Source organism: Salmo salar, chromosome 19, assembly GCF_965601325.2.
Source record: "Salmo salar chromosome 19, fSalSal1, whole genome shotgun sequence".
NCBI classification, from domain to species: Eukaryota; Metazoa; Chordata; class Actinopteri; order Salmoniformes; family Salmonidae; genus Salmo; species Salmo salar.
The window spans coordinates 65140158-65155304 of record NC_138309.1 but is presented as its reverse complement, the minus strand read 5'-3'; the positions used below and the strand labels follow the sequence as shown (position 1 = coordinate 65155304).

The following is a 15147-nucleotide window of genomic DNA, read 5'->3' as shown; positions in this document are numbered from 1 at the left end:
TCAGTTTATTAAGTATTCTCACATTCTATGGCGTCATTCATTTAGAATGCAAACTGTAGCGATATCTCAAAATGAGACATTGCTGTTATTTCAAATTGCTACATACATTTATTGTGTTATGCAGTACATTGCCATGCTTTTAGATCCCATCGCCAAATTTCACAATCCAAGCTCTGGATCTGATGACCTCATCACATGCAGCCAGGCTCCCGGAGTGAAGGGCCCGGCTGGTGTCTCTCGACACAAAGCTCTTTGTCTCTCTTGAATGAGGTCACTTATTTGCTGTTCACTACAATAGGCTGGCAACTCCAAGCAGAAGCATAGGACAGACACACTTTTGTTAATGGGCATTAAGGGTGGCTTCTGTCCCATTTGATGCTTGTGTGCTTGACATTTGCAAGTATTTATTTCATAAAAAAAAAAAAAGCATACTACAAAACTCAGCTGATCAGTTTGGTGTCACTTATTAAGTACCCGTCCAGGTACTCATTTTGCATTTTGTTTAAAGGTAAAGATTATAGACATGATTTTATCAGCAAACACAGAAAAACAGACAGGTACACATATTCTCTAGAGGGGGTGGGGAGAAACATCATTAAGCCTACTTTAGGTTGTCATGAGCGTTGCATAAGATTTCCTTGGCAGTTGCAGCCGATGTCATATGATATAACAGGGTCCTGACACAACCAGCAATTTAGGTCAGCTAGCTCACCAACCAACTAACTAGCTAGCTAAGGTTGGGGTAAATTCAGGGAGTGAATTGATATTCAAACTTAAATGATGAATATTGGCTTCCAGAATTGGCTGAGTTGAAATGCAATAGACACCTAACCCTGTTGCGTACCACTGCATGCAACATAAAAGTGTTGGACCATTTCGCCAACATCTATTGTTATAATTATGTACAGCATATGACACGCTCATGACAGTTGATAGAGGCTTTATGACCACTGGTTAACACAACATATTAATATCTCACAGTTGGAGCAGTGGGAGAGTTGTAGTCACACAGATTGGAACAGATTAACACAATCGAGACAGGGATTTCCGTGCAAAGGCGTTCGACTAGTTCCTTAGTGCAGATGCAAATTATCCCATTGGAAAAGGGAAGGGCTTTGGCAAAAGCGGTTTCTGCAGGGAGCCGTGGGTTCAACCCTTTAGTAAGGCCTACTCACATTGCCTCCTCCGGGTGTATGTTTGATATTATCTTTGGAGCCACAGCGAGACTGGACATTGCTTACGTCCACCTTCTTTTCTAGTATTTGTACCTGGAAAAATGCAGATGTAGGGGAAGAGACTGTTATCCTTGAGCAATCAGAAAGCAGCACGGCTGCGTATGAGGACCATGGTAAAGGAGGCGAAACCAGAACTCCGTATAAAAAAAATACATTAGACTGGTTGTAGGTAATGACAAGGGACCAGTAGAGAAGGAAAGGAACTTTTCAGGAACTTTTTTACCAACGTTTGCGTCGATGATCATAACTGTAGAGAGACTCAAGATGCAGGTGTTGAGTTTATCCCTTAGTTACTCACACTGCCACCTCCAGGTATATGTTTGATATTGTCTTTGGAGCAGAACTTAGACTGGACATTACTAAAGTCGATCTTCTGATCAAGTATATTTACCTGGAAAAGTACAGAGGTATTTTTATTTGCATTTATTATGCCAAGGCAGCAGCTACTCTTCCAGAGGTTCAGCAAAATCAAGGCAGTTTATACAATTTTAAAAACATTACAATACATTCACAGATTTCACAAAACACTGTGTGCCTTCAGGCCCCTACTCCACCACTTCCACATATCTACAGTACAAAATCCATGCGTACGTGTATAGTGTGTATGTTACTGTGTGTGTATATATGCATGTGTCTGTGCCTATGTTTGTGTTGCTTTACAGTTCCCGCTGTTCCATAAGGTGTATTTTTATCTGTTTTTTTAAATCTAATTTTACTGCTTGCATCAGTTACTTGATGTGGAATAGAGTTCCATGTAGTCATGGCTCTATGGAGTAATGTGTTCCTCCCATAGTCTGTTCTGGACTTGGGGACTGTGAAGAGACCTCTTGTGGTATGTCTTATGGGGGATGCACGGGTGTCCGAGCTGTGCGCCATTAGTTCAACATGTCAATACCTCTCATAAATACAAGTAGTGATGAAGTCAATCTCTCCTCCACTTTGAGCCAGGAGAGATTGACATGCATATTGGGTGGCAGGTAGCCTAGTGGTTAGAGTGTTGGACTAGTAACTGAAAGGTTGCAAGATCAAATCCCCAAGCTGACAAGGTAAAGTTCTGTTGTTCTGCAAATGAACAAGGCAGTTAACCCACTGTTCCTAGGCTTCCTAGTTAAATAAAGGTTAAATCAATATATTATCAATATTAGCTCTCTGTGTACATCCAAAGGCCAGCCGTGCTGCCCTGTTCTGAACCAATTGCAATTTTCCTAAGTCCCTTTTTGTGGCACCTGACCACACAACGGAACAGTAGTCCAGGTGCGACAAAACTAGGGCCTGTAGGACCTGCCTTGTTGATGGTGCTGTTAAGAAGGTAGAGGAGCGCTTTATTTTGGACATACTTCTCCCCATCTTAGCAACTGTTGTAACAATATATTTTGACCATGACAGTTTACAATCCAGGGTTACTCCAAGCAGTTTAGTCACCTCAACTTGCTCAATTTCCACATTATTTATTACAAGATTTAGTTGAGGTTTAGGGAATGATTTGTCCCAAATACAATGCTTTTAGTTTTAGAAATATTGAGGACTAACTGCAACTCTTTGTTAAGTGTTGCAGTCATTTCAGTCACTGTAGTAGCTGACATGTATAGTGTTGTGTCATCTGTATACATAGACACCAGTGGCACCAGTGACACTTACTCAAAGAGGGTGGCATGTCATTACTAAAGATTGAAAAAAGTAATGGGCTTAGACAGCTGCCCTGGGGAATTCCTGATTCTACCTGGATTATGTTGGAGAGGCTTCCTTTAAAGAACACCCTCTGTGTTCTGTTAGACAGGTAACTCTTTATCCACAATGTAGCAGGGGATGAAAAGCCATAACACATATGTTTTGTGTAAGTGCTGTGCATGTTAAATGTCCTTCACTATAAGCATGCTGAACGTTTGTTGTCAATTTGTTTACTGTAAAATAGCATTGTATCTGGCCAAACACAATTTTTCCCAAAAATGTACTAAGGGTTGGTAACAGGCTGATTGGTCGGCTATTTGAGCCAGTAAAGGGGGCTTTACTATTCTTAGGTAGCGGGATTACTTTTGCTTCCCTCTAAGCCTGGGGAGCACACACTTTCTAGTAGGCTTACATTGAAAGATATAGTTATAGAGGTATAGGAAAGAGACCATTATGTTGGAATAATCCAAAGCAGCAAGGCTGCAGGTGTGGAAGACTGAGACAGTGAAATCTGTTCTCATGAATGACCTACCCAGTGGGCACAACTGGTTGAATTTACATTTCATTATGTCTTTAGGTTGTATACTGGTTGTATAAGTACGTTTTTCAACATATTTTTAGCAACCAGAAAAATATGTCTTTATCTGATTGTAATCTGACCAGATAACAACCAAACAAGATGTCTTTCCCATGAGGTATTTATCTCATCATGAAGAAGACACCTTTACTGTACCTGGTTATAACAGAGACCAGTTGGATGCAATCTGGTTATTATGATGTCTTTTCAACCAGAAAATTAAATCATCAACAAATAAAATTGTTAAAAAATGTTGTCTTTCATTAACACTTTTAATAGTCAATAAAAAGTATCCACAGAAGCTTCTATGATGCCCTTTAACGAGTTATAAAATATTTATAGACCCCTAAGTAGCCGCTGCCTGCTAATGATACTACAGGGTATTGCTTGTTATTGGGAGATTTTCGCTTATTTGATTGTTGCACTATTCTCCTATCTTTTATCATAGAGTGCATGATTCCCACAGGGTCAAAAAGACGGGGCAGTGATGGAACAGAAATGATCAGGTTTGTGAATAAGGTTTTGTCTCAAAACTAGTTACTCACCCTGCCTCCTCCAGGCGTGTGATTCAGGTTGGCTTTGGATCCACAACGAGCCTGGACATTGCTTACGTCCAACTTCTTCTCGAGGATTTGGACCTGAAAGTAGAAGTAAAGGAAAAGGAGTATTAGCCTTGAGTAGTCAAATGCAGCAAGGCTACAGATGAGGACCATGCCAAAAGAAAGGGAGAATCTGACTTCTTGTAGGGATGAAAGCATAGGGCAGACATATTTTGACTCACTTAATCCTTTAAAGGAGTACATTGTAGAGTTTGTGCACCTATGATAATTAAGCTTGTGACGAGAGCCAGCAAAGATGGGGTAGGACATTTCCAATTTCGAAAAAGGTTGCTTCGATGATCATAACTGTAGAGAGACTCAAGACTCAGGTGTTGAGTTCATCCCTTAGTTACTCACATTGCCACCTCCGGGTGTATGTTTGATATTGTCTTTGGAGCCACACTTAGACTGCACATTGCTTAAGTCGATCTTCTTTTCAATTATTTGTACCTGGAAAAGTGCAGAGGTAGGGGAAGAGACTGTTATCCTTCAAGGGATTCAAAGCAGAGGACTCTACACTAATTCAAGTGAGCTGTCTGAGATGGATAAAAAGATCTCTCAAAACAAAAACGACTAGCCACGCAACAGTTCGTCATCGGAGTGAGAGCTTCCATCCCTGTGTAAAACACTAAAGCAGATGAAGAGACAGTGAATGAGAGGAATGGAATATCAAGGTTGTGTGAGGCACATTGCCATGTAGTAACACCAAATAGAGTCTGAACTTACCCTTCCTCCTCCAGGCTGGTGCTTGATGTTGTCCGTGGAGCCGATCTTGGACCTGACGTTCTTCAGGTCCGGCAAGGGGGCCGCTGCGGTGAGGGGTGCAGGGGCGCGGCTCTTGAGAGAGCCAGGGGACTTGGGTGGGGTGCGCACCACCGCAACCTTTTTCACCTGGTTTGTGGCCACAGCCAAGGGCTTCCCGGGAAGAGTCTTGCTGGAGGGGGACTTGGGAGTACCAGGACTGCTCTGTCCACTAGTGTTGTCTTTAGGGAGTATTGAAAGGGTACAGTGAGCCTTTTTGAAGACCGTAAATGTACAGTTATTGCAAGGCCAGTGAAAGATCGTACAAAGAAACAACTGAAGGCTAGTCCTGATCGAACTAATGGGTTCAATAAAATTAATACATTTTTCGATTTACCTTTGTTCTTGCCGCTTGCTGTATCACAAAAAATAAACAGCATAAATTAGGCATAATCAGAGTTTTGTCAATGATACTTATTGTGCTGCACATTGCAGGCTAGCTAGCTACATACCTGGAGCTGGGGTTTTGGCGGGAATCTTGGTTCCGGGGGCCTGAGGCCTGGCACCACCCAGAGTCTTTACAACCCCAGAAAAAGTAACAAAGGTTGAAAATGACATTAGTGACAAATTATCAACCAACATGCTCTTGATTGACTGGCTGATCCATCAGCACTCTTGATATTGTATTTTTCAAATATGAAATTATACTTTTGTTTCTAGCTAGTTACCTAGATTGCATTGCCTATTGACAATGTAGCTATTTTTTTATTTTACCTTGATTTAACTATGCAAATCAGTTAAGAACAAATTCTTACTTACAATGACGGCCTACACCGGCCAAACCCTAACCCGGACGACGCCGGGCCAATTGTGCGCCGCCCTATGGGACTCCTAATTACGTCCGGTTGTGATTCAGCCTGGAATCTAACCAGGGTCTGTAGCGATGCCTCTGGCACTGAGATGCAGTGCCTTAGACCGCTGCTGCACTCGGGAGCCTGTAGCTAATGCTACTCCAAGTGTATTTAGATAGATAAGTTATTATGAATATAACCCTCATATAGCCCTCACCCTACTGTCATTCTGGATACGATTTAAGAGCACTAGCTACTCCAAATGTGGCCATTAGCCTTGACTGCATGCTGAACGTGCATTCAGAGCCATAAAACAAGCTTTATTTTAGGGGTCAATTGCAGTCCTTTAAACATGGAAAAATGCATGATAAGATTATATAGCCTCAATGTATAAGTGCAGTATCATTCAAGTGGCTTTCAATATGGCCAAAGAGCATCAGCCTCAGACATTCATAGCGCGACACTAAGCTTGCTTCAGCCAACTACCATCCACAATGTACAGTATCTGTAGCACATGACAACCCCCATAGGAGTTGGCTATACACCAGAAAACATCTAGGCTACAGCATCTGTAAATCTTTGGCAAACTTATTTTTGTTTGTGTGAAACTGAAAGAGCTCTTCTACCTTAGTTCCTGTTCATTGCAGCCTTGTATACACAATTCATAGTACTGAAGGTGTGACAGTGAAACTGTGCAAGGGCTTGTTTCTCAGAAATGGCTGTGTTGTGATTGATTGAGGCACGGATCAGAGTGTCAGTAGACAGGAAGTCGTTAAAGTGGGCTAATGAGTTACTCACTGGCATGGCAAGATGGAACACACTTCACTCTGCTAGTCTTAGTGAGCATACACATCTACTCTGGACACACTCAAGGCTGTTGTCACCCTGCATCATAACTGGCCACAGATATTCAACAGACTGTCCCTCTAAAATGTGACATAAAGGGAGGATTAGACTCATACTGGAAGTATAAAAGGTATAGATGGGTTAGCTGACAACGTCACAAAACCTATGCGCATGCTTCAACGGGGCAGAAGTCTGTGAGTTGTTGTGATTCTGGATGGCCAGATAGGCCATCCAGTCTTGTGTCACCCCAGGTGAGTCGATACCAGGCTCACCCAGAGCCCTCTGTTGCACACATGTTTGTGTATATTAATATTCCTGAGTTTCCCCCGCATTCCCAGCATAAGGCGCTCGTAGATTCAGGCACAGCTGGGAACTTTATTGACAGATCATTCTGATATACTCCGCTACACGTGCCGAGCATGTGTCCCTGGTGCGTAGGGTGCTTGGTCGACTGTTGGAGCATGACCTGTACGTCAAGGCTGAGAAATGCCTGTTTTTCCAACAGTCCGTCTCCTTCCTAGGGTACCGCATTTCCACATCAGGGGTGGAGATGGAGAGTGACCGCCGTGTGTAATTGGCCGACTCCCACCACGGTAAAGGAAGTGCAGCGGTTTCTAGGGTTTGCCAACTACTACCGGAGGCTTATCCGGGGCTTTGGTCAGGTAACGGCTCCCATTACCTCACTGCTGAAGGGGGGACCGGTGCGTTTGCGGTGGTCAGCTGAGGCGGACAGGGCTTTTGGTCAGCTGAGGGCTCTGTTTACCTCGGCTTCCATGCTGGCTCATCCAGATCCCTCTTTGGCATTCATAGTAGAGGTGGACGCGTCCGAGGCTGGGATAGGAGCCGTGCTCTCTCAGCGCTCGGGTACGCCACCAAAGCTCCGCCCCTGTGCCTTCTTTTCAAAGAAGCTCAGCCCGGCGTTGCGAAACTATGACGTGGGGGACCGGGAGTTGTTGGCTGTCGTCAAGGCTTTGAAGGCGTGGAGACATTGGCTTGAGGGGGCCAAACACCCTTTTCTCATCTGGACTGACCACCGCAATCTGGAGTACATCCGGGCGGCAGGGAGACTGAATCCTCGCCAGGCAAGGTGGGCCATGTTTTTAACCCGTTTTGTTTTCACCCTGTCCTTTCACCCTGTCCTACAACCCTTACCCGTTCCACAACGGCCGTGGTCGCACCTTTCGGGGGATTTCCTAACGGATCTTCCTCCATCACAGGGTAACACCACGATCCTGGTCGTTGTGGATCGTTTTTCTAAATCCTGTCATCTCCTCCCTTTGCTCGGTCTCCATATGGCCCTACAGACTGCGGAGGCCCTGTTTACACACGTCTTCCGGCACTACGGGGTGCCTGAGGACATAGTATCTGATCGCGGTCCCCAGTTCACGTCAAGGATCTGGAGGGCGTTCATGGAACATCTGGGGGTCTCGGTCAGCCTTACCTCGGGTTTTCACCCCGAGAGTAACGGGCAGGTGGAGATAGTGAACCAGGATGTGGGTAGGTTTCTGCGGTCCTATTGCCAGGACCGGCCGGGGGAGTGGGCGGCGTTCGTGCCCTGGGCAGAGATGGCCCAGAACTCGCTCCGCCACTCCTCCACTAACCTCTCCCCCTTCCAGTGCGTACTGGGGTACCAGCCGTTCCTGGCGCCTTGGCATCAGAGCCAGATCGAGGCTCCTGTGGTGGATGACTGGTTTAGGCGCGCTGAGGAGACATGGGACGCCGCTCATGTGCACCTTCAGTGGGCCGTGAGACGCCAGAAAACCTGCGCAGATCGCCACCGCAGTGAGGCCCCGGTGTTCACACCGGGGGACCGAGTCTGGCTCTCGACCCAAAAACTGCCCCTCCGCCTGCCCTGCCGGAAGCTTGGGCAAGTCGGTTAGGACATACTTTGTGCATGACACAAGATATTTCTCCAACAATTGTTTACTGACAGATTATTTCACTAATAATTCACTGTTTCACAATTCCAGTGGGAAGTTTACATACACTAAGTTAACTGTGCCTTTAAACAGCTTGGAAAATTCCAGAAAATGTCATGGCTTTAGAAGCTTCTGATAGGCTAATTGACATAATTTGAGTCAATTGGAGGTGTACATGTGGATGTATTTCAAGGCCTACCTTAAAACTCAGTGCCTCTTTGCTTGACATCATGGGGAAATCAAATGAAATCAGCCAAGACCTCAGAAAAACAATTGTAGACCTCCACAAGTCTGGTTCAACCTTGGGAGCAATTTCCAAACGCCTGAAGGTACCACGTTCATCTGTACAAACAATAGTACGCAAGTATAAACACCATGGGACCACGCAGCCATCATACCCCTCAGGAAGGGGACGTGTTCTGTCTCCTAGAGATGAACGTACTTTGGTGCGTAAAGTGCAAATCAATCCCAGAACAACAGCAAAGGACCTTGTGAAGATGCTGGAGGAAACAGGTAAAAAAGTATCTATATCCACAGTAAAACAAGTCCTATATCGACAGAACCTGAAAGGCTGCTCAGCCACTGCTCCAAAACTGCCATAAAAAAAAGCCAGACTACGGTTTGCAACTGCACATGGGGACAACTGCACATGGAGAAATGTCCTCTGGTCTGATGAAACAAAAATAGAACTGTTTGGCCATAATGACCATATGTTTGGTGGAAAAAGGGGAAGACTTGCAAGCCAAAGAACACCATCCCAACCGTGAATCACGGGGGTGGCAGCATCATGTTGTGGGGGTGCTTTGTTGCAGGAGGGACTGATGCATTTCACAAAATAGATGGCGTCATGAGGGAGGAAAATTATGTGGATATATTGAAGCAACATCTCAAGACATCAGTCAGGAAGTTAAAGCTTGGTCGAAAATGGGTCTTCCAAATGGACAATGACTCCAAGCATACTTCCAAAGTTGTGGCAAAATGGCTTAAGGACAACAAAGTCAAGGTATTGGAGTGGCCATCACAAAGCTGTGACCTCAATCCTATACAAAATTTTGGGCAGAACTGAAAAAGCGTGTACGAGCAAAGAGGCCTACAAACCTGACCCAGTTACAACAGCTCTGTCAGGAGGAATGGGCTAAAATTCACCCAACTTATTGTGGGAAGCTTGTGGAAGGCTACCGGAAACGTTTGACCCAAGTTAAACAATTTAAAGGCAATGCTACCAAATACTAATTGGGTGTATGAAAACTTCTGACCCACTGGGAATGTGATGAAAGAAATAAAAGCTGAAATAAATAATTTTCTCTACTATTATTCTGACATTTCACATTCTTAAAATAAAGTGGTGATCATAACTGACCTAAGACAAGGAATTTTTACTAGGATTAAATGTCAGGAATTGTGAAAAACTGAGTTTAAATGTATTTGGCTAATGTGTATGTAAACTTCCCAACTTCAACTGTAACTAACAATGATATCATGGAAAACCATGTTTTTTCTTCAACCTTTAACTATGAATGATGTATTTATATTTAGCAAATAGAAATTCAATTGCACCTATTAAGTATTGAGCAATCCAGAGTGTGGGCCCCATTTCATCTAATGTATATTTTGAAAACCTTCAAACACACCCTTACAATCATAAGGGGTTACAATTGAAAAAAGGCAAGACTGGGAGTTAGTGAGTGTTGGCTTCACTTATTGCACAGGAAAACAATGCTGTTTGTTAGGCGGTGTTAAGGTCTAGCCTGCACCACTATCAACCGTATGCAGGGGTGCATGGGTTGTTCCACTCTCAGCCTTGTGCAGGCTTGTGCCATACTTACACGGGGCTGCCTGGCCCCTACACTGCTGGCTCTAGTGGGTACTGAGGTGGGCCCATTTCTGGTTCTGTTGACTGGGGAGGGTCTTTTAAGGGCAGATGTGGGTCTAGCTTTGGTGGCAGTTTTGGTTGTCTTTGAATGATTGGAAGCAATGAGTGTAAAAAAATTGTTTGAATACCTTGAAAGTAAATGAAGAAATGTCATGAAACAGGCATGGATTCACAAATGAACAGTGTGAGTTCAAGGTTCATACTGATTAGGAGATATGATTTCAAAAAAGGATTTCAATGACAAATTAAGAAGAAATTTGTAGCATTGTCCGTGTGTACTGCTATGGGATAAGTTGCCTACCTTCTTATCAGCATTGTCGTTTTCAATCTTTGCTTGAGCTGTGGAAGAAAAAGGGGAAACAGACATTTAGCATATTGGACTCTTCAGACAAAAATATCTATTGCCCTTTTTTTTTAGCTCACCGAGTGAACAAACTTTGAGAGGCCATCGACATGTTTCTTTGTATGTATGTATGTGTGCATAGGGAAGTGGAGACCAAATGAAAGACAATCACAAAGATGTGTAACTCTCAAAAACATGCATAGTGACTGTAACACACAGGACTTGTTGACTGGAAACACTCAAAGCATTTGTGAGATCCGTAAACCGTAGTGGATTTTGGGTCCGCAAGGCCAGCAGAAAGAGCAAGACAAACAGGAGGAAACAAAAACAAAGGGAAGGGAGGACGACAAGCTTATCCTCAGCCAAACGTGAAGTTCCATAGCGCATTTTCAGGGGAGCGTATGCTGCAGAGCATACGGTAGCTGTTTTGTAAAATAAAGAGGATGAAATTAACTGAAGAAGATTTAGTTTGGGATTTGGTGAATAGAACTGCAAACAGACCTTTGTATATAGCAACCGGGACCAATGACTTTCTTGCGGGAGAACTTTGGGGAGTTTTCTGGAGTTCGCTTGTGGTCTTCGTGGACTGTACAACATCTCTCATCTTGGGATCCTCAACGAAATCAGGTATGGACATATAGCTTGCTCTTTCTAACTCTGCAACAGGGTTAATTACACCTATGTCAGATAGTACTGTTGTCAAATGTTTGTCACTATCAGAAGACACCATGTTTCCATTGACCTGTGGCTCTACTTGTCGCTCCAGCTGGTTGTCCACATCAAAATGGGCAGTGTCCTTTAAAGCTGATGAGACAGCGTCATGTACCTCCTGGAGATGTTCTGAATAATGTCTGGGGCTGCTGTCCACTGGTACAGAGTTTTCCAGAAAAAAGTGGGAAGAGGATGGACTGTGAACCGGAAAGGAATCAGGGCTTCCTGGCACAAACTGCTTAGATCCAGTATTAGAAGCAGCAGCAGCCTGTTGGAGAGACTCAGCATAATCGAAAGCCAGTCCGTGTTTTTTGGCTTCTTTTGAAATCCTTAGACCCTGGTCTTCATCTACCCACAATCTATTCTCTTCAACGGAGGTGAGGTCCTCAAAGGCTGTGCTGCGGACTAAAGAGGTGCCCAGTGGATCGCTCTGCCCAGAGGAGCACTCAGGTGTATCAAGACTGACCGCTCTCTGAGAATCTGGACTGACCCCCCTGGTGGATGGGAGGTCCCCTCTCCCCTCTGACCCCTGGGTATGGTCTCCAGAGGTCCATAAAGAGTTACTCAACTTCTTCCCAAAGTCCCTTCCCCCCTGTGCCCCCTCTGAGTCTGCAGCTTCAGAGTCCAGAGAACAGAAAGCTCCCAAGGTCTTGAAGCCAAGTCCTGCCCCAATCTCTGTGTCTTCAGCAGCTTCCGATCCACTAGGCGGCACCAACACAAATCCACTGAGGATTCCCACACCAGGTTCCTCTAGTTTTTTTGAAAGGCAGATTTAATTGTGAATTTACTCCACTCGTTTCTGTCTCCCCGTTAAAATTTTATTTGAGAAGAAAAGAAAAATTAATTTGACAGTGAACTACATAGTCATGATTTGGAAAACACCACAGAAAAGTTGTTTTTTTTTATGATGTTTTTGTGTTTATAATGGTGTCGTGAAAGAAGTCACAGGACGCCCTCTGCGTCTGTCCAGCAGCTATGAAAAGTGCGGAATGGATAGAATGGCTTTATAAAATGCACATAACAACTTACATTAACATTAATGACGTAAAGATGGACAAAATGCTTCACAACTGGATCAATGGAAGACATTGACAACAGATGACTATGAGACAAATGTAAACATAACTGTGAGATGTGCTGGGATGATGTGCTGTCATACACACTGAATGGTGCATATTTCATTCCAAAATATGCCTTTAAACAAATAAGTCTTAATTATGCCGAGAACTTTTAAACAACCATCATATTCTTTTACAACATGTATCATAGCAGTTTATATTACTGTATTATATTTAGTACTTTGGCACCAATAGTATTGTAGCAGCTATGGCTAATATCATAAAACAGTGATCTGGACTTTATCTAAGATATACCCAAAGTGTTAGCAAACATTGTCCACAGTGTGATCGACTAAAATACCTGTTGAGGCTGTTCCTCCAGATGCTGTTCAAACACGGCGAGGCAGTGCAGAGAAACAAAAAAGAGGATCCAACTATTTTAGGTCTTGTCAAACACATTACATGCTACAGTGCATAACATCCAAAAGAACCACGCCACTGCAAAGAAAGCAAAGCAGCCTAGATTACTTTACACCATGCATACAGTTTTTGGTTAATGCACAAACGCCACAGCAACTCATCTTTACCTCTGCCTTTTTTCCCATACATCAAAACAAAGTCATTTGATTAAACAATCCATATCTAAATCCAGCTGTGTGTGTGTGTGGTTATAGGTATTGATAGATGTGGGAGATGCTGAGCATGACACACTGTTTTCATTGAAAAATCATGGTCCAACATGACACCTAACCTGGCTTTCCTTCTGGCAGCACAGCAACTGTGTTCTCCATTATTGTGGCATCCTCCATATCTGAAGGCTCCTGATCTGTTTAACATATCACAGGGTCCTTTCAACCTGCTTTTTCTCTTGGACTATGTAACATGTAACATGGCGTGCAGTGTACTACAATACCCATAATGCTATGTGTAACATATCCGGTTTCTATCTGGTTTCAGAATCGAGGCGTGTGTTTTGATCCCACTGCTGACAGTAATTCTAGTTGAGATACTGTAGCAATGGTATTGTGTATGGACCAGGGAAAAAGTTATGCTTTGTTATTAGTCTGCTACAAACTTGACCAAACACACAAAACCAAATGCACTGGGGAAAATTAATGAGAGAAGTAAGTATTAAGATAATTAAGAGTAATTCATAAAAGACAAAAGGGAAAAAAAGGTTAACCCAGAAATAACATTAAAGTAAGCATTAACAAAAGCCAACCAAAAAACGAACTCTCTTCAGGTTATGGCTCTGAAACCAACAAATAGTTAAAACAATATTAAGCTGATACAGTACATAATATAATTATGTTATGTACAAAAGAGGGGCAGAACCAGCGATGAATATAAAATAACAACATTGGAAAAGTTGAATGCAAAAGACAGTGGTGGTTCTGGTGGTGGGTGCATACCAAGGTGCACCTCCTCGTCACAGGGGATGCTCTCCAGTTCAGAAAGCTCAGACTGTGGTTCAGTCACCCTGTCTTTTGGTCTGGCTTCCTCAGGCTCCACTGGGAGAGAAATGCACACTTTAGGTCAGAAACCTGGTTGGGCATGTCATGGATTATAAATAAATAACATTCTGCTTATTATGACAGTTGATCAGAAGCAAAAATCTAAAACACAGAGCCAGACACAATCAATCAAACTGAGAAGAAAGCAACGGTTAGTCATATAAGTTGTCATAAATTAAAGTAAAATAAAGTTTGCAAACCAAAACAAGCTTTTTTGGGGTTATGGCTCTGAAACAAATGAATAGTTTAGCAATATTAAAATGATACAAATTAATAGTTTAGCAATATTAAAATGGTATCCTGCATAGAAACACGTACTGTACATAGTGAAGGATTATTATATATTTTTTAAAAGGATAGAAAAAAAACATTGGTATTAAAGCTGAATGCAAAGTGCAGTGATGGTGGTGGGTGCATACCAGGTTGCACCTCCTCCTCACAAGAGGCGCTAAGTTGCACCTCCTCATCACAGGTGTTGCTCTCCAGTTCAGAGAGCTCAGACTGTGGTTCAGCCACTCTGTCCTCTAGTGTGGCTTCCTCAGGCTCCACTGGGAGAGAAAGGCAAGCTTTAGGTTAGAAACCTGGACCGTGTTCAGAAGGACACACTGTAGGAAAAGGTTATGAAAGGGAAAATGTTCAATTACTGTTTCATATTGGACATGTGCATGTAGTCCGTGCTGTTTCAGTCCGTTTGGTGCCTAATGAACACAACTGCATAGACACGTCATTAGTAGATGGCCCCAAGCCAAGCAGTCATCTATCTATGGCCCTGGCCCCAAGTGCATATGGTGTGTAGTACTAAAAAACCTCATCCACATTTTCCACACATCAAACACTGGTTATGGAAGTAGTGAATGTCAACAAACGCTGTGAAATGAAATCCAAAATACTTTTATTTCAACATTTAAACCCAGCCATTGGGTATTATTGTAATGTTTAGTCCCTAAATCCAGGCTTAATGTTGCACCCGTTGACCAGCTCTATAATTCCCCTTTCAGAGAATGGCGCCTGTTCCTTTAGCTCTTATCGTACGATGAACAAGCTTGTTACATCATCAAACAATCAATTGCCAACATATTTCAGCGCAAAAAATAAGTGACAATTATTTAAGTTAGCAGTAGTCAGTCTGGCAATGAAATGGAAATTGCTGAAAGGGTGAAAACCATCTCTTTAACCATTAAGAATTATCACTAATTGCCAATGACATGTTCT

The 15147-nt window shown here is 43.2% G+C and overlaps 1 protein-coding gene across 19 annotated transcripts in view; it reads right to left on the bottom strand.

Annotated features, from left to right (window-relative positions):
- The window catches only part of mapta (microtubule-associated protein tau a), a 40971-nt gene that overhangs the window by 8834 nt on the left and 16990 nt on the right, over positions 1 to 15147 (bottom strand). For 4 of the 19 annotated variants that reach the window (XM_082965487.1, XM_045701881.2, XM_082965486.1 and 1 more), the window contains exons 3-13: positions 14355 to 14483; positions 13834 to 13932; positions 12783 to 12806; positions 10611 to 10648; positions 10263 to 10391; positions 5333 to 5396; positions 5218 to 5235; positions 4806 to 5062; positions 4437 to 4529; positions 4026 to 4118; positions 1176 to 1268 (exon numbers count right to left, since the gene is read on the bottom strand). In XM_082965487.1, coding sequence (XP_082821613.1) covers positions 1176 to 1268; positions 4026 to 4118; positions 4437 to 4529; positions 4806 to 5062; positions 5218 to 5235; positions 5333 to 5396; positions 10263 to 10391; positions 10611 to 10648; positions 12783 to 12806; positions 13834 to 13932; positions 14355 to 14483 — 1037 coding nt within the window. 19 annotated transcript variants of the gene reach the window in all.